Source organism: Myotis daubentonii, chromosome 3, assembly GCF_963259705.1.
Source record: "Myotis daubentonii chromosome 3, mMyoDau2.1, whole genome shotgun sequence".
Classification (NCBI taxonomy): domain Eukaryota; kingdom Metazoa; phylum Chordata; class Mammalia; order Chiroptera; family Vespertilionidae; genus Myotis; species Myotis daubentonii.
The window spans coordinates 45655154-45675582 of record NC_081842.1 but is presented as its reverse complement, the minus strand read 5'-3'; the positions used below and the strand labels follow the sequence as shown (position 1 = coordinate 45675582).

Sequence of the window (20429 nt, the reverse complement as noted above, 5' to 3'; positions counted from 1 at the left end):
CCCCATTGCTCCCTCATCCCACTCCCATTTATGCCCTCAATCATCACCATTTCAATAATTAAATGAAGGTCCATAAGTCTAGGGAATAAAAATGGTCATATAAGCTGTGGTGGGACCAGGATGGGACTGGGTTCCAGATATGCCCTGGAGCCAACCTTCTGTGGTGCCTCCCCAGCCGGCCACACCAGAAGTGGTGCCATGGCTCAAAGGGATGTCTGCGGAGTGAGCAGGGGTCCTTCCAGCAGGTGGGGTCCCTTGGCCTGGCCTGTGGGGATTGGCCAAAACTGGTCTCAGGCAGGAGTGTGAGAGGGCACTCTGTAAAGTTGCTGTTGTGTAGGGTATGGAACGCAAACACAAGTGTGCAGTAATGAGATTTGGGGCCTACAGTGCCCCAGCAACAACATAACCCATGGCCAAAGGTGGAATCACATGGCCCCATGAGGAATTGGGCTCCCTCTTCTCTGGTTTTAGGGTTTCAGGAACTGCTGCTGCCAACTCTGTGCAGCTTGACAAATCCTCTGTTGAGCGTCTGCCCCCTGGTGGTGAGTGCACATCATAGCTACTAGCAGGATGGACACTTAGCCTATTAGCCTTTTATGTATATACTAGAGGCCCGGTGCACAAAAATTTGTGCACTTGGGAGGGTCCCTCAGCCTGGCCTGTGCCCTCTTGCAGTCTGGGACCCCTCAGGGAATGACCACCTGCTGGCTTAGGCCTGCTCCCTGGGGGATTGGGCCTAAGCTGGCAGCCAGACATCTCTCTGGCAGCCCAGGAGCCCTCGGGGGAAGTCCACTTGACAGCAGGGAGCAGGCCTAGCTGCAGTCAGACATCCTTAGCTCTGCTGAGGAGGCAGGAGAGGCTCCCGTCACCACCGCTATGCTGGCAGCCAGCAGCCTGGCTTGTGGCTGAGCAGAGCTCCCCCTGTGGGAGCACACTGACCACCTGGGGGCAGCTCCTGCATTGAGCATCTGCCCCCTGGTGGTCAGTGTGTGTCCTAGTGACCAGTGATTCCCAGTCGCTCTGCTGTTAGGGTCAATTTGCATATTACCCTTTTATTATATAGGATAGAGGCCTGGTGCATGGGTGGGGGCTGGCTGGTTTGCCCTGAAGGGTGTCCTGGATCAGGGTGGGGGTTTTCAGACTTGCCAAAGCCCTTTCAGGGTGGGGGTCCCCGCTGGGGTGTCTGGGTGAGGGGCTGATGGCTGTTTGCAGGTTGGCCACAGCCCCTTCAGCATTGGGGTCCCCTGAGGTGCCCGGCCAGCATGGGTGAAGGGATGATGGCTGTTTTCAAGTTGGCCACAGCCCCTTCAGGGTAGGGGTCACCACTGAGGTGCCTGGCCAGCCTGGGTGAGGGGCTGAAGGCTGTTTGCAGGCTGGCCAAGCCCCCCAGCAGGGAACCTCACCCCATGAGGGTGTGGCCATTCTGGGTGAGGGGCTGATGGCTGTTTGAAGGCTGGCCACAGCCCCCAGCCACCCAAGCTCCCAGTGGAGGCTGGCTGGAAGCAGGTATCTGGGATTTATTTAGCTTTTATAATTGAAAATTTGTTGTCTTTTGCGGAGGCCACAGCCAACCTGGGCAGGTGGGAAGCTTGGCTTCCTCCATCACCAGGGGCAACCAAGCCTCCTGCTTGCTCCAGCTCCGTGGCTGCTGGCCGCCATCTTGGTTGAGTTAATTTGCATATATTCGCTCTGATTGGGTGGTGGGCATGGGTTGGGCATAGCGAAGGTACAGTCAATTAGCATCTTTGTTGTTTATTAGTGTAGATTAGATACTCGATGCATGAAGATTCATGCAAGAATGGGCCTTCCTGGGCTCACAAAGACTGAAAGTGAAGGGATGGAAAAATATCTTTCAGGCAAATGGAAATGAAAAAAAGCTCGGGTAGCAATACTTATATTGGACAAAATATACCTCAAAGTGAAGGCCATAACAAGAGATAAGGGAGGCCACTTCATAATATTAAAGGGATACAACAAGAGGATATAACCCTGATACACATATATGCACCCAATGCAGGAGCACCCAAATACATAAAAAAACTCCTGGAAGATATCAACGGAGAGATCGACAACAATACAATCATAGTAGGGGACTTTAATACACCAATGACATCACTGGATAAATCCTCTAGACAAAAAATTGGCAAAGAAACAGCAATCCTAAATGACTCACTAGATCAGATGCACTAAATTGACATATTCAGAACATTTCACCCCAAAGCCAGGAAATATACGTTCTTCTCAAGTGCTCATGGGACATATGCAAAAATAGACCACATATTGGGTCACAAACAAAGTCTCCCCAAATTCAAGAAGATTGAAATGATACCAAGCATCTTCTCAGACCACAAGGGCATAATATTAGAAATAAAGTACAATAAAAACAACTCAAAATACTCAAACATTTGGAAGCTGAATAGCATGTTATTAAATATTGATTGGGTTACCAATGAGATCAAAGAAGAAATTAAAAACATCCTGGAAACTAATAACAATGAAAACACAACAGTTCAAAACCTATGGGACACAATGAAAGCAGTCCTGAGAGGGAAGTTTATAGCTCTACAGGCCTATCTCAACAAAGGAGAAAAAATGGTAGTAAATCACCTAAATCTACATCTCAAAGAATTAGAAAGAGAGCAACAAGAAAACCCCAGAGTGAGCAGAAGGAAGGAGATAATAAAGATTAGAGCAGAAATAAATGACATAGAGACCAAAAAAAACAATACATAAAATCAATGAAACCAAGAGCTGATTCTTTGAAAGGATAAACAAGATTGATGAACCTCTAACCAGGCTCACCAAGAAGCAAAGAGAGAGGACCCAAATAAACAAAATCAGAAATGATAGGGGCGAAATAACAACAGACCCCACAGAAATACAAATGATTGTTAACAAATACTATGGACAACTCTACTCCAGCAAACTAGGCAACCTGGAGGAAATGGACATATTCCTAGAAAGTACAACATTCCAAAACTCAATCAGGAAGAATCTAAAAATCTCAACAGACCAATAACTATGGAAGACATTGAAGCAGTCATCAAAAAGCTTCCATCAAACAAAAGCCCAGGACCAGACGGCTTCACAGGGGAGTTTTACCAAACATTCAAGGAAGAACTAAAACCTATCCTCCTCAGACTAATACAAAAAATCCAAGAGGAAGGAACACTTCCAAGCTCATTCTATGAAGCCAGCATCACCCTAATACCAAAACCAGGTAAAGACAACACAATGAAAGAGAATTACAGGCCAATATCCCTCATGAACATAGATGCCAAAATCCTCAACAAAATTTTAGCAAATCGGATCCAGCAGTACATCAGAAAGATCATACACCATGACCAAGTAGGATTTATCCCAGGGATGCAAGGATGGTACAATATCCGCAAATCAATAAACGTGATACATCACATAAACAAATTGAAAGAATAAAACCACATGGTCATATCAATTGATGCAGAAAGAGCATTTGACAAAATTCAACACCCATTTTTGATAAAAACTCTCAGTAAGGCGGTAGTAGAAGGATCATACCTCAACATAATAAAAGCCATATATGACAGGCCCACAGCCAACATCATACTCAATGGACAAAAACTAACACCATTTCCCCTAAGAACAGGAACAAGACAGGGATGCTCCCTCTCACCACTCCTGTTCAACATAGTACTGGAAGTGTTAGCCATTGCAATTAGACAAGAAGAAGAAATAAAAGTCTTCCAAATTGGAAAAGAGGAAGTAAAACTGTCCTTATTTGCAGACGACATGATATTATACATACAAAACCCTAGAGACTCCATCAAAAAGCTACTAGACTTAATACATGAATTTGGCAATGTAGCAGGATACAAAATTAACCCCAAGAAATCTGAGGCATTTCTATACACCAATAGTGAACTTTCAGAAAGAGAGATTATAAAAACAATCCCATTTACCATCGCACCAAAAAAACTAAGCTACCTAGGATTAAACTTAACTAAAGAGGTAAAAGACCTCTACTCAGAAAACTACAGGACGTTGAAAAAGATATAGAGGAAGACATAAACAGATGGAAGAGTATACCGTGTTCTTGGATTGGTAGAATCAACATCATTAAAATGTCCATACTACCCAAGGCAATCTATAAATTCAATGCACTTCCCATTAAAACACCAATGGCATACTTCACAGATCTAGAACGAACTCTCCAAAAATTCATCTGGAATAAAAAAAGACCCCGAATAGCTGCAGCAATCCTGAAAAAGAACAAAGTAGGTGGGATCTCAATACCACATATCAAGATGTATTACAAAGCCATTGTTCTCAAAACTGCCTGGTACTGGCACAAGAACAGGCATATAGATCAATGGAATAGAATAGAGAGCCCAGAAATCGGCCCGAACCAATATGCTCAATTAATATTTGACAAAGGAGGCAAGAACATACAATGGAGCCAAGATAGTCTCTTCAATAAATGGCGTTGGGAAAATTGGACGGATATATGCAAGAAAATGAAACTAGACCACCAACTTACACCATACACAAAAATAAACTCAAAATGGATAAAGGACTTAAATGTACGACAGGAAACCATAAAAATTCTAGAAGAATCCAAAGGCAAGAAAATCTCAGACATATGCCAAAGCAATTTCTTCACTGATACAGCTCCTAGGGCACTTGAAACTAAAGAGAAAATGAACAAATGGGACTACATCAAAATAAAAAGCTTCTGCACAGCAAAAGAAACCATCAACAAAACAATGAGAAAACCCACTGTGTGGGAAAACATATTTGCCAATGTCATATCTGATAAGGGCCTAATCTCCAAAATTTATAGGGAACTCATACAACTTAACAAAAGGAAGATGAACAATCCAATCAAAAAATGGGCAAAATACATAAATAGACACCTTTCAAAAGAGGACATTCAGAAAGCCAAGAGACATATGAAAACATGCTCAAAGTCACAGGTCATCCGAGAGATTCAAATCAAAACAACAATGAGGTACCATCTCATACCTGTCAGACTGGCTATGATCAACAGATCAACAAACGACAAGTGCTGGAGAGGATGTGGAGAAAAAGGAACACTCGTGCACTGCTGGTGGGAATGAAGACTGGTGCAGCCACTATGGAAGACAGTATGGAGTTTCCTCAAAAAACTGAAAATGGAACTCCCATTTGACCCTGTGATCCCACTTCTAGGAATATATCCCAAGAAACCAGAAACACCAATCAGAAAGGATATATGCACCCCTATGTTCATAGCAGCACAATTCACCATAGCTAAGATCTGGAAACAGCCTAAGTGCCCATCAGTAGATGAATGGATTAGAAAACTGTGGTACATCTACACGATGGAATACTATGCTGCTGTAAAAAGGAAGGAACTCTTACCATTTGCAACGGCATGGATGGAACTGGAGAGCATTATGCTAAGTGAAATAAGCCAGTCAATGAAGGAAAAATACCACATGATCTCACTCATTCATGGATAATAGAGACCATTATAAACTGAACAATAATAGATACAGAGGCAGAGCTCCCTCAAACAGATTGTCAAACTGCAGCCAGAAGGCTGGGGAGGGTTGGGGGGGAGGTGGGGGAGGGGGGTAAGAGATCAACCAAAGGACTTGTAATAATGCATATAAGCATAACCAATGGACATAAGACACTGGGGGATAGGGGAGGCTAGGGGACTGTCAAGGGCAGGGGGGAAAAAAGGACACATAGGTAATACCCTTTGTAATACTTTAAGCAATAAAAAAAAAGAATGAGAGACTTTGGAAGGATAAAAAAAACAAAAAAAACATTTTATTGATTTTTTTTTACAGAGAGAAAGAGAGAGGGATAGACAATTAGAAACATGGATGAGAGAGAAACATAGGTCAGCTGCCTCCTGCACACCCCCTACTGGGGATGTGCCTGCAACCAAGGTACATCGCCTTGATTGGAATCGAACCTGGGACCCTTCAGTCCCCAGGCTGACGCTTTATCCACTGAGTCAAACCGGTCAGGGCAAATTTAACATTTTTTAAAATGCTAAATTTCTCATATTAAACAAAATGTTATGATTGCATTTTTATTTCTCACATGGCAAAACCAGGAGATATATAACTATATTTCACATCTGGAATATCTTACCCAATAATAGACAAACATGGTAATTGACCGTACCTTCGCTACACCTCCCATGGCTAATCAGCAAGATATGCAAATTAACTGTCAACAAAGATGGTGGCCGGCAGCCGCGGAGCTGGAGCAAGCAGAAGGTTTGCTTGCTCCAGTGATGGAGGAAGCCAAGGTTCCCCGCCTCCCGCTGCTGGCTCTAAGCTCCTCTCAAGGCTACAAAGTTTCAATTATAGAAGGTAAATAAACCCCAGATACCTGCTTTCAGCAGGCTGTGGCCACTGAGCTGGAGTGAGCGGGAGGCTTGCTTGCTCCAGTGATGAAGGAAGCCAGCCTGCGACCAGCTCTGTGCTCCACTCAAAAAGGAATGAAGTTTCAATTATAGAAGGTAAATAAACTCCAGATACCTGCTTTCAGCAGGCTGTGGCCACAGAGCTGGGGCAAGCAGGAGGCTTTTTTGCTCTAGTGATGAAGGAAGCCAGCCTGCCACTGGCTCTGATTCCACTCAAAAAGCAACAAAGTTTCAATTATAGAAGATAAACCCTAGATACCTGCTTTCAGCAGGCCGCGGCCATGGAGCTGTAGCAAGCAGGAGGCTTGCTTGCCCCTGCGATGGAAGAATATAGAAAGTAAATAAAACCCAGATACCTGCTTCTAGTCGCCATTGCCACAGAGCTGGAGCAAATAAAAAACAAAAAACACAAAAGGAAAGGCTGGGAGCTTCAGTCTCCAGGGGCCTTGGTTAGTCTGAAAACATCCATCAGCCCCTCACCAAGGCTGGCCAGGCACCCCAGTGGGGACCCCCACCCTGAAGGGGGTTTGGGTAGCCTGAAAACAGCCATCAAACCCTCACCCAGGCTGGACAGGCACCCCAGGGGAACCCCCCACTCTGACCTGGGACACCCTTTAAGGCAAACCAGCCGCCCCCCCCCCCCATGCACCAGGCCTCTATCCTATATAATAAAAGGGTAATATGCAAATTGACCCTAAAAGCAGAACGACTGGGAATGACTGGTTCACTATGACACACACTGACCACCAGGGGGCAGACGCTCAATGCAGGAGCTTCCCCCTGATGGTCAGTGCGCTCCCATAGGGGGAGCTCTGCTCAGCCACAAGCCAGGCTGATGGCTCCCAGTACAGTGGTGGTGGTGGGAGCCTCTCCCGCCTACTCAGCAGCACTAAGGATGTCTGACTGCAGCTAGGCCTGCTCCCTTCTGGCAAGTGGACATCCCCTGAGGGCTTCAGGGGCTGCCAGAGGGATGTCTGACTGCCAGCTTGGGCATGATCCCTGGGCTCATAGAAATGCATCAAGTACCTTAAAGTTAGTCTTCAGAAGACTGAAAAATAAAAAGGGTTTTTTTTTTTTTCTAGGAATAGGTGATTTCCAGGTAAAAAAAAGTTTAAGTAGTTTAGATGACAGTTAAAACTATATCTGTCTAAAACAAAATTGAAAACATATACGTTATGACATAACAGTAACAAAATTATTAACATACAATTAAACAGTATGTCTATTGTTTTAATGACCGGGTATCCCTATTAATTATTAAAAAAAAAAAAATAGAGACAGGCAGCCCTGCTGGCATGGCTGAGTGTTGAGTGGCGACATACGAATCAGGAGGTCACAGGTTCAATTCCCGTTGGGGGCACATGCCTTGGTTGGAGGTTTGATGCCCAGTGTAGGGCATGCAGAAGGCAGAAGGCAGCCAATCAATGATTCTCTTTCATTATAGATGATTCTGACTCTCCCTCTCCCTTCCTCTCTGAAATCAATAAAAACGTATATTTAAAAAAAGGAAGTAAAATATAAGCAATTTATTTAATACTACTCAAATACTTGATAAGATTATTTAATATTAGAGGCCCGGTGCACAAAAATTTGTGCACTCGGGTGGGTCGCTCAGCCCACCCTGTGCCCTCTCGCAATCTGGGGCCCCTTGGGGGCCCCTTCCCCTGGCTGCTGGCACCAGTTTTCCTCCGGTGCCCGGAACCCAGGCCTTCGCTCTTCGCTGGGAGGGGCCCACACAGTGGGCGAGGGGCTTAGCTCTTTTAAAAATACTTCTGAATGTTTGGTAAATAACCCTGTAGGAATCTACTTTCTGAAACATGCTGGTTGTTAAGGGCTGATTTGGGTAATCAACAAAATGTATGTTAAAATCCTAATCCCCAGAACCTCAGAATGTACCTGTATATGGAGATAAGATCTTTAAAGAGGGGATTACATTAAATTGTGGCAGTTCCAGTGGGACCCTTAGCCCATCTCACTGAAGTCCTTATAAGAAGAGGAATGTTGGGGTCCAGCCCCAGCAGGTCCAGGGGTTCCCAAAGAAGGAATGACACAGAGGCAGCATTCAGGTTATCATCATAGCCAGGTTCTCTTTTTATTGTCCTGTTACATCTATATTTATACTATTTGATCCTATAAACATGCCTCTATAAGCTTTTTTTTTTTTTGCATCGGGTCCATTTATTGGGGGGTCAGTCAAAGGGGGAGCTGGCTATGGTGGGGTAGGGCAGCAGCTTGTCTGGCCCCCGAGAAACCCAACTTAAGTCCAGAGCCTCGAGGGCTTAGAAGCCAAAGTCTTCCTCCACCTTTATCTGCACGGGGGCAAGCTCCGGAGTCAGCGGGACTCCTGCCCAGTGCCCTTCCTATGGCACTCGCCGCCTCTTCCAACTGCTGGGCCCCTCGCCAGGGGCCGGGCTGCTGGCTTCTGTGGGCGCTGGCGTCCTCCTGGGCGGGGACAGCCCCTCTTTCTCTGGAGGCTCGTTCTCAGCGTTGCCTGGGTTGGGGGCGTCTCTGCCCTGGCTGCCCTCGTCCTCCAGTAAGATGGTGAACTGGCTGGCCCGGAAGTTGTCACCGTAGGGGTCCAGCACCTTCATGAGGAACCTCTGCTCCTGCTGGAGTCTCCATGTTATCCTCTATATCTGATGGAGCCTGTTCAGGACCCGCTCCTTCGCCTGCTCAATCTCCCTGCAGCGCCGATCCAGCGCCTGGTACTTCCTGAGATTGAGTTCCTGTTGGCGCCGCCCTTGCTGGCCTCAGGCTGCCTCCTCCTCTTCATCTCGCTCCTGGAGCCTGGAGCTGCCCAGACCCCCAGACACGAACTCCACTTCGGTCTCAAGCTCGCTCTCCAGGATGTAACCACCTTCAGCGGAGGCAGCGCCAGCTCCCAGCCGGGAGGTGCTGAGAACTCCTCAAAGCCCACAGCTGCCATGGACCCCTCTCTCTGCTCCAGCTCCATTTCTCCCTGGCTCCCGACACAGAACTTCCAACCTTGCAAGCCTCTAGTTTAAAGTGGCTTGCGAAACTACAGCCCATCACAGCCAGGCACCCAGGCCCTGGCCGCTAAGCCTCCTGGGAGTTGTAGTTCTCTATTTCCGGCTTGCCTCCCTCGCCCCACCCCCACCCCAGTCCCAACTGAAAGGCCCTGCTGGCTGGTCTAACCCTGTGGCCAGGCATCTGAGTCACCTCGGGTCTTTATTCCTGTCCCGACACCACGCCATCTGACCATGGAGACTCTCCTCTTGCGAGGCCCCTGCGTCTCCTTCTGGGTCTCCTCAGCCCAGGTACTGGATCGCGTGCCCCAGCAGCGATACAGCCCTGGGGCCTGGGTCTCCTTCTGGGGCCTGGCTGTATCGCCCCCGGACCAGATGGCGTGCCCCAGCTGCGACGCAGCCACGGGCCCTGGGTCTCCTCAGCCTGGGCACCGGATTGCGTGCCCCAGCGGCAAAAACAGCCCCGGCGCCTGGGTCTCCTTCTGGGTCTCCTCAGCCCAGGCACTGGATTGCGTACCACAGCTGCAACTCAGCCCCGGGCCCTGGGTCTACTTCTGGGGCCTGGCTGCATCGCCCCCGGGGGACTGGATCGCGTGCCCCAGCGGCAACGCAGCCCCAGCGCCTGGGTCACCTTCTGGGTCTCCTTCTGGGGCCTGGCTGTGTCGCCCCTGGGGTCCAGATGGTGTCCCCAGGCAGCTATGCAGCCTGGCCTCTGGCCCCGCCTCTGGGTGTTCTCCCATCACTGGTGATCAGTGATCTGAGAAGCCAGGCAGACATCCGCCTCTTCCCTGCCCCACCCAGCTTCTCCCATTACTGGCCCAGGGCCTGCAAAGGCGGCCAGGTTCTCTTATCACAGAAGCCAGCAATGGAGGCCTGGCTTCTCCGAGCAAAGGCAGCTCGGTTCTCTGGCTCTTGGCTGCCGCCTGGGTTTCCGATTGCAGTCAGCGGCAGGCAGCTTCTTCCCTCCTTCCCCTTTCGCCTCCCAGCATTGCACCTATGTTGGCAGTTAACCGCCATCTTGGCTGACAGTTAATTTGCATATAGCCCTGATTAGCCAATGAAAAGGGTATCGTCGTACGCCAATTACCATTTTTCTCTTTTATTAGATAGGACTAGAGGCCCGGTGCACAAAAATTTGTGCACTCAGGGGGGTCCCTCAGCCCGGCCTATGGCCTCTTGCAGTCTGGGACCCCTCAGACGATGTCCACCTGGTGGCTTAAGCCCGCTCCCTGGGAGTGTAGTTTTGTCGCTGGGCCCTTACCGCCAGGGTGACGGCAGAGCACTGACCTTCCCTCTCAGCCTGGAGGATTTTTCTTCAGCCCTAATGGCACACTTTTCTTGAGAAGCTTCATGATTCTTTATCTTAGATTCATACGAAGTCTTAGTGATCTTTTGAAACCAATTATAGGATCCCTATTAAATTTGAGATACTTAGTTTTACTTTATTTTCTAATACCTAATGCTAAGCAAACAGTAAGCCAATGCCAGTGCTTAACTGAGTCATAGTTTACCCTGAGCAGTACTCAGAACAGCATCAGACACAATAAGATATTTAATAAGGGTTTTTGTATTGAGATAATGATCATCTCAGATTCAGAAATGTGTTTTTGTAATGCCGACATTGATAATAATACCTCATGGTAACTTGGTGTAATGAAGTCCAAAAGGTCTGAGTATGAATGCCAGCTCTGTCATGTTGTAATTGTGTGACCCTGAGCAGGGCACTGGGAGCTAGTTTCCTCATTGTAAATGAAAGGTGGTCATGGGGACCTCAGAGTTGTTGTGAGGACAGAGTCACACACCAAACAGAAACTGTCTACCATGGTAAATGGCTCCAATAGGCACTCAGTAAATACCTATTTCAGAAAATTAAAAATCTCATATCACTTTTTATTCTATTAGATTACCATTATTTGAACTAGAAAAAAAATTTTTAAATTTTCTTTAAACTTTTTTGAGGTTTGATATGTTTTGCTAGTGAAAACTTGGTAGGCATCCTATTAACAAAGAATTTTTGTTTGTTTGTTTTCTTTTTTTGGTAGTTATCTAGATCTTAAAAAAAGGAACAAAGCAACACAAATCACTCTTAACTTTGGGCTGGAATCAGGAGAGAGAGAGGAAACAAAAAAAGGTGAGAGAGAAAGAAGGGAAGGGAGAGAGATTCCTTAGATTACTGGTGGAAACATCACCCACAAACCCTTGATTTAGGGCCATGATGAGGTCCTGGTGGTAGGGAAGGCCCACTTAAGGGATCCCCGCCTGTTCCAGAGTTGCACTATGAGTCTCCATGGCAGAGCGTGCTCTCTGATCAACTGGACTTTGCTGCAGGATGGGTGTGGCTGAAAGCAGACTACTGTGAATGAACCAGGAGTGTGAACATTAAGATCAAACTTTATTTCACCCAGAAACAGAATGAGAAAATGGCATTCTTCTCTATTGACATTCTATCCCATCTTCTTGTCCTTCCATTCAGGGCTGCTGACAGGTTGCTGGGGCTATTGTACCAGGCGTGGAGATTCTGCCCACTGGTCAAGAGGCCACACTCTCAGATGTTGGCTCTGTCCCTGCCTCCCGAGGTCGGGCCTTGTACACGCAGGGCCTTAGTGGCTTCTGTAAGTACAGTAAAATTCTGTTAATATGGTGTTATCATTCAACAAGAGAAGAGTGAAGCAACCAGTTGACAAGAGGAGACTTTTTCCTGACATCATTGGTTCTTTATTGAAAAGTACAGATAATTTTTGAAATGGAATTAAACCTCAGAGGTTCAAATGCATCCCATAACTTGAAGTAGCAGTGCACATGCCTCCACAAGCGACTGTAGCTGTTTAAAGCCCTGTCCTGTTTCCCTAGGCAGAGCACAGCAAGGATTTTGAAATGCATGCTTCCCTCACATTAGAAGCAATTAAAGACAATCATATTGTCCCTTTTTTGTAAAAATCAGTGCTTCTCAATGTGGTAGCAAAAAGATGATTCAATGATAAAGTGTGGCTGGAGAGGCATTTCCTCATAAAATCTCTGAATAAATTTTGCATCACATCTTATGATATTCCCTTGTCAATTACAAAAAAAAAAAAATCTTCTATGTCACTACTCCTGCTTTCTATTGTTATCATTAAACTTAGAGCTGCTGAAAACTAAAGATTGCTCATTCTAGCCTCAGCAGCAAATAAACAAACAGAAAACTCCTATTTCAAAGCCTTGTTGCAAAGAGTAGTTAATGAGTAAATAGAATTTACTGACTTATGAGAAACACTCTGACTCAGAAAGGGAATTATCAGAATAGCTTTGTGAAGTGAGAGTAACTATTTGATATAACTAGCCCGTTTGGGAAAGAGAAAGTCAATTAGTTTACTTCCCCCTGTCCTCCCTTTGGCCAGTCTGTCTTTCTTATTGTCCCTCTTTGACCTCTGGTAGCTTTTATTATTATTATTGCCCTATTAAGAAGTTCACATTCAGTCTCTTGACTTTCCTTATTTTCACATGTGTTCAGAGACCAGATGCCACAGTTTATTCAGAATGGCAAGAATCTTTGTATGAATGTTAATGACATCCATTCTAAGGTACATATTTGTTATTAGAAAAGCAGTAGGCTACAAGGCACACTTGTTTGTCCATTTTCTGTGCTAGTTAAGAAAACTCATGAGGAAGATTTAAAATCCTGCACATAGTTTTGTGTTGTCCACAGAAAAGTTTATACAAACTAATGCTTCTCACACTTGAATGTGGGTATGAAACCCTGGGGACCATATTAAATTGCAGATTTCGATTCAGTCAATGTGGAGTGTGATATGAGATCTGTATTTCTCCCAAGTCCCTTGAATGGAGGCAGATGCCAGTGAAGCATCTCAGACACATCTTAAAGCCCCAGAGCTAGTATTGGCTCTGCACAGCAGGGGCTGCCCTTCATTAAGAGAGAGCCTCCTGAAGGATGGGACACTGACAAAGGGTGAGAAATGATTAGGGGACTGACTGTTGTTTTCCTTTCTAGACATAAAAAAGAGAGGTCAGCATAGAAATGTGAGAGTTCTCTCCATTCTAAAAATATAGTTCCCCAATTCATTTAAATAGTGGTTCATTTTCAACCCCAAATAGGACTTTGCAGAATGAGCAAAATTTACCCAAGCTGACTAATTAGAAACATACCTTTCCTGGTGATTGACATTTGACAGTAGACTCAATTTTATTCTCCCAAGGTACCACATAAACATCAGCAGTGCATCTTAGCATTTCCTATCCGTGAAAACAAAAGCCAAAAGAGAGAACAGTGTTATTCATGAAATACTTAAACAAGTATAAAATATCAAATAGATATCCAGGGAATAAGTATAGAGTTGCATGGCTACTCACTCCATGTTTATTGATCTCGCAACTTTCGGTCAACTCTTTATTACTTTCCTTGGAACATGTGGTTTCCCTGGCTGTGAAGTCAATAAAATATTTGAATCCACTCACCACCTGTAAAATTAATTAACACAAAGTAGAACATTCATTAATATTATATAATAAACTAGAGGCCTGGTGCATGAAATTCATCCTGCACCTTCCCTAATCTGGAACCCCTTGGGGGACCACAGTGATTGGGCTTAAACCAGCAGTCGGTCATCTCTCTCACAATCCGGTACTGCTGGATACCAATTGCTCGCCTGCCTGCCTTCCTGATTGCCCCTAACTGCTTCTGCCTGCCAGCCTGACTGCATTGAGAATCAGCTATTTCCCTGCCAGCCTGATTGACACTTAACTGCTCCCCTGCTAGCCTGATTGTCTCTAACTGCCCTCCCCTGCTGGCTCAGTTGCCCCCAACTGCCCTCCCCTGCCAGCCTGGTTGCCTTTAACTACCCTCCCCTGCTGAACTGGTTGCCCCTAACTGCCCTCCCCTGCCAACCTGGTCCCCCAAAACTGCCCTCTCCTGCTGGCCTGGTTCCCCCAAACTGCCCTCCCCTGCAGGCCTGGTCACCCACAACTACCCTCCCCTGCCAGTTATCTTGTGTTGGCCATCTTGTGATGACATGGAGGCAGTCATCTTGTGATGACATGGAGGCAGTCATCTTGTGATGGCATGGGGGCAGCCATCTTGTGACCACATGGGGGCAGGCACCTTGTGTGTGGGAGTGACAGTCAATTTGCATATTACCTCTTTATTATATAGGATGATATGTTTTTGCTTTAAGCGACCTTAAGGGAGAATCTTAAAATTTTAATTATACAATGATCAAATGAGAGGTTTACAAATAAAAGTACAAATGTTTGACAACTAAACTTTTAGTTTGTATCCATGTGTAAAATATTTGGCTGTTTTGAGTAAAGTTTCCTTTTATATAAAAAGAAACAAGGCTACAATTTTATCTTACACTTTTCTGAGTTTTATTACTCAACAACATTCAAGCGCTCAAGTTGTAATAGAATCTAAAATAGTAGAAAGAAAAACTTAAACATATTCTTTAAGTATGCCTTATTATCATGCCAAGTCTTGAATTAGAGAAGTTAGTGTCACTACAGAAATTGTGGGTTAAATTTTGTGATGAGGAAAATTCTTTGGATTTTTTAGTTTGCCTCTCTTAATTGTTTTATATTAAGAAACCATTTTAATCTCTATCAATAGTTTTTTAAAATAGATTTTTAGAGGGAGATGAAGGAAGAGGGAGGGAAACATTGATCAGCTGCCTCCTTAATGCCCCTTACTCCAGATCAAGTCTACAGCCTAGGGATGTGCCCTTAATGGGAATTGAATCCACAACCTTTTGGTGCTCAGGGCGTTGTTCAACCAACTTAGCCACAATGGCCAGTACCTTAGCACCAGTTTTAATCTTTATACAATGCTGTGTCTACAATGAGTATTTTGTGGCCCAATTTATTTATTTATTTTGATATAAAAGAGGCACACTTTATTTATTTAAAAACTTAAACTCATGCTTTTTAAAATGCACTGATTTCAATAAAATTGCACATGTGGCCTTTTAAAAGTCATTTCAAAATGCCATATCTTACATCTCTAACACTTAAAAAATATACTTGGTAAAAATGACTTTAAATTGTATGTTAAAAAGTTAGTTTATATGGCCCAATTTGTAGTCCAATTTATTCAGTACTTCATTCTAGGATCTAAATGTGTGTGTGTGTGTGTGTGTGTGTGTGTGTGTGTGTGTGTGTGTGTAAAAGAACACACGGATATATCAGTTGACCTGGAGAGATGACTATTATTTTTAAAAATGAAGTTCCAGCCCTGGTTGGTGTGGCTCAGTTTGTTGAGTTTCATCCCATGCACCAAAGGGTATGATTTTAATGCTCAGTCAGGGCACATGTCCCAGTTTTGGGTTTAATCCCCAGGTGGGGTGGGTGGGTATAAAGGAGACAGCAGATTGATGGTTCTCTTTACTTCTCCCTTTTTCTTTCTCTAAAATCAATAAAAGTGTATTAAAAAATAAAATAAATGAAGTCACAGGGTGATAGTAGAATCTCATTTGAAAAAGCAAACCACAGCTGTCTTCCCTTTCTATGAGTTTTTTAAAAGCATGGAAAACGTGTGGTGGGAGAAAGAGAGCAGGAGAACAGAGTCATAGGAAGAGCTAAGCTCCCCCTCTACTTTTTCTGGCATTGATCTGCTGGGTAAACATGGTTACATTTTTAAGAAAAAATTGATACTTAACTTTTAAGACTCCGGGTGTAGGTGTAAATGGGGAGGAAGTTTCTAAGAGGGTTATAGGGTCTCTATTTTGGTGATCATCAGTTTTCTTGCTCAGTTTAGAATATATCTGAATTCAAATTCCTGTAACAATAATGTTGATCCAAGTAATGTTGCCTAAGAAACTGGACAATATGTGACACAAACCACAACTGATGGCTCAACTCTATTCAGAGTCAAGAAGAAGGAATTAAATAGATGTAAATCCTCCATTTGAGGGCCTCAGGATGGCATCTATATTGCCGTTATTATCAGGTGTCATTCTTATCAAAAGTCTTCCCTGCTCAAACCCATCCTGCTCAACCTTTGTTTTTAAAGTAGAGATAACCACATAGCAAAATAAATTCCAAATCTATTAACAATTTAAATTAAAGAAATAAGCAAAGATGTAAATATGTATCCATCAGGTCTCAGGACAAAGAAGGCCTTTCTTAGATGAAAACCAGAGGAAGAAAACATAAATGGAGAAAAAAAGTCTAAATTTGTTGAGACAGAAAGGACAACTGATTCTCAAAAATTACGGCAAGCAAAGTAAAAAAATAAAAGCTGGGGAAAATATGGTATAAGATTAATATTCTTATGCATGTAAAGCCCAACAAGAAAAAAATGAAAAAAAGACATGGACAAGAATTTCAGAAAATAAGTTTAAATGATCATTAAGCCAGAAACAAATGACTATCTTCATTAATAACCAAAGATTAAAAAAATAAAAATCAACAATGCATCAGCATTTTTAATCTTCCATACGCTGTCAAAGATAAAAAACAGTGGTGATACCTGGTATTGGCCACATGTGGGAAGCACGCAGCCTAAGTCATTGTTGGTAGGAATAGAACTCAAAGCAAGATGATCAAGGTCCTATGACCAGGTGGTATGAATGTAAATTGGCATAATTGCAAATAGTTTGACAATTTGGCAATTTGCATCAGAAGTCTTAGACATACTATACCTATGCCTTGACAGTTCTAGTACTTTGTTAAAGGAAAACTTCCTGAATGTGCACCCACAGATCCTTGAAGTTTATTCATCTGAGCAAAAACAGGGAGGAATATGGACAACAGTGGGGACAGTGGCGGCAGAGGCAGGGCAAAATAAACGCCCTATGACAGAAATCACATCATTCACATGAGCAAACGGGGAATTTAAGAAACATTTGGCACCTGAAACCAACTTGAAATGGACATGCATCCAAATAGGACTAAATATGCAAACCCAATGCAAGACCAAATCTGTAAAATAAATCTTTGGCAAAAATTGGTCATTTGGCAACTTCATCACATGGTAAATGGATTTCCAGTAACTTGGCTGCTACCGGCAGGGCTTCCTTGAATAATCATGTCAGAACAGCCAAATTGATCTCTTTAAATGTAAAAACCAGTAAAGATTCATCTTTTGTAAGTAAGTTTGAGATTCTCACCATATTTCAAATTGACTTGGCAAGTGAAGGAATGTCAGTTCCCTTCAATTAACAGCATTACCTGTTGTTCTCCTGGCATCCTTAGCATAAACAAATACACAACATGCTAGGATGTTGATTCATTAATTAACAGAGAACTGCAAGTACTATGAAGACTAGGTAGTCATGTAAAATGAGTGGTTTTCTCCTGACAGCAAACCTCTGATATGCAATATATGGTGGAGTAGATGGTATTCCTGCATCAAGAATAAGGGAGTTTCACAAGAAAGCAGAAATATGAAATGAGAAGAAAAGCTGACAAACATAAGAATAGCTGTGGGGGGCTGTGGGTGGGTAAGAGAGCAACCAAGGGACCTGTATGCATGCCTATAAACATAATCCATGAACACACAGACACTAGGGGGTGAGGGCATGTGCTGGGTGGCACGAATACCTGAGGAGAGATCAACGACAAAAAAAGGAGACATATGCAATACTTTAAAAAATAAATATATTTTTTAAAAAAGGATATATGCACCCCTATGTTAATAGCAGAACATGTTATAAATGCTAAGATCTGGAAACAGCCTAAGTGCCCATCAGTAGATGAGTGGATTACAAAATTGTGGTACATCTACACAATTGAATACTATGCTGCTATAAAAAAGAAGGAACTCTTACCATTTGCAACAGCATGGAAGGACCTAGAGAGCATTATGCTAAGCAAAATAAACCAGTCAGAGAAAGATAAATATTACGTGATCTCACTAATTTGTGGAATATAATAAACAACAATTTATTTTGATGAACAAAAATAAATTCAGAGACATAGAAGCATGGAACAGAGAGTCTCACCTCAGAGGGAAGGCAGGGGACGGAAGGGTAAGAGATTAATCAAAGGACCTGTATGCTTGCATATAAGCATAACCAATGGACACAGACCGTAGGAGGGTGAGGGAATGTGTTGGGAATTGGAATGGCCAGGGAGAGGTTAATGTGGGGAAAAAGACATATGTAATAACTTACATAATAAAGAATCTAAATTTTAAAAAACGAATAGCATGGATTGGTGTACCATGTGAGTACACCACTAACATGGGTCATGTGCCCGTGAAATGAGGGAGAAAGGTTGTGATGTCAGGGGCAGGAATAGGTGCCTGAGTAGGAGAGAGAAAAAGTGTCAGTTTTGACTTATTTTGGTACCATTTGGTTAGGTTTCCCCTGCAGAAGTGAAACTAATACAGGATTTAGAAGATGAAAGTAAACAGCCCATTGTGCCCTCACCTAAACCACCACTGTGAATAGTTGGAGGCATTTGTTTCCTTTCAGGATTGTTTTCTGTGCTTTTTATAACACACCCAACATCAGAATGTATAGTCAATTTTATGGCCTCTTTTTTTCCCACTGCATATTTTATCACAAGGCATTTCCCACATCAAGAACTCCTCACAAGGATGCTTTAAAATTGCTCCTTGATACTCTATTTTAAGGATATGCGAGACATTATTTGATCATTTCTATATTATTGATCATTTTGACAATTTACTATGTTGTCTTTTATAGTTAAAGCTGCAATGAGTATCATGTCTATAAAGACTCTATTTTAAATTTCTAGAAATTCAATTACTGAGCAAAAAGTATGAATTGTTATAATCGAAGTACCCCTCCCCCCATCAGATTATGTTGGTTTGCTGAAACAGTTCGGTTTTATTTTGATTACTTTTGTTGGTTCTATTTTGTTTACTTTTAGGAAGGCCAGTTTTGAGGTTTAGAATAAGAATCTTCCCATGAACAGATTACTCAGATGCTGTTAGAGTTGGAAGAAATTTGGGCTCTTCTCACCCAGCTCCTCATTTTACAGATGGGGCACAAGACTGAGTGAGTCTGAATGACAGCCCAGGGTTACCCAGGACTTGAGGGCTGAGGCTCTGGTAGAACTGGGTCTTTTGAGCCCAGACTAGGATGCTCCTTATCTATTGACAGGGCATGGAAGGAAAGATGAAGCCTTAGGTGTGCATTTGTGGGCTGGAAGGGCACATAGGCAGGGGGGAAGTGACATGGAGGGGAGAGTGTGAAGGGAGTCTGGGTGATGATAGACTGACATGTGGCTGATCCCAAGGCACTAAGTGATGCTAAAACAAGAAATGATGCTAGAAAGGCAGAGAATAAGAGTAGCATTTTTTGCCTTACATTTTATTAATTATATGATAGTTGCTAGAATTTATAAAACACTAAATTTTGAGAAGATAATGTATTGACATATATTATATCTCTTTTTGTGTTCCATTTATTTGTGCATTCACTGGTTCCTTCCTGCATGTGCCCTGACGGAGGATCAAACCTGCAACCTTGGCATATTGGGACAATGCTCTAACTGAGCTACCCGTCCAACGCTTGACATATATTATCCTATTTGAGTCTCACCCCAGTCCTTTAAAGACAGAAAATGGAAGGTTCTAAATGACTTGTTCAAGGTCACATAGCAAGCATATTGTGAGGTTGAGACTTGACATTCAATTCCTTTTACCAGGTATACTACTTCCCAACCCAAGATCAGTGGCAATATTAGTAAGCAGATTGCACATAGACTATAATATCATGATTTTTATAGCTTAATTTACATACTTGTGATGTTGCTCTGTGCACAATGTCAATCTTGAAATAGAAAGTTGCATTATTCTCTGCATTAAGGTTTGTAATGGAATGAGTCAGAGCATCCTTCAGATTAGGGCTATTGACAGGTATCTCTACGGGGCAGCCAGGGCAACCTATGGTAAAATCTTCCCCTGAAAGAAGAAGCAGGTTTTAAGTCAGTGTGTGTACTGAAGGAGCAGTCTAGCGTAGGTCTTCTCCTGCACATTGTCCAGCACTCATTTATAGGGGGCCATGTGCCGCCTAAAGGCCAGTAGTGAGTGGGTTGATGTTGTCTGTGTGACCTTCACCTTACTGCCTGCCCTCTTTTCC

General features: G+C 43.6%; 1 protein-coding gene across 3 annotated transcripts in view; it reads right to left on the bottom strand.

Annotated features, from left to right (window-relative positions):
* Positions 1 to 11761: 11761 nt before the first annotated feature.
* Positions 11762 to 20429, bottom strand: part of LOC132230217 (kininogen-1-like) — a 104485-nt gene continuing 95817 nt past the window's right edge. For all 3 annotated transcript variants that reach the window (XM_059687328.1, XM_059687329.1, XM_059687327.1), the window contains exons 7-10: positions 20091 to 20251; positions 13738 to 13845; positions 13534 to 13620; positions 11762 to 12000 (exon numbers count right to left, since the gene is read on the bottom strand). In XM_059687328.1, the coding sequence (XP_059543311.1) occupies positions 11920 to 12000; positions 13534 to 13620; positions 13738 to 13845; positions 20091 to 20251 (437 nt within the window). In that variant the 3' untranslated portion in view covers positions 11762 to 11919. The remainder of the gene's footprint in view (positions 12001 to 13533; positions 13621 to 13737; positions 13846 to 20090; positions 20252 to 20429) is intronic.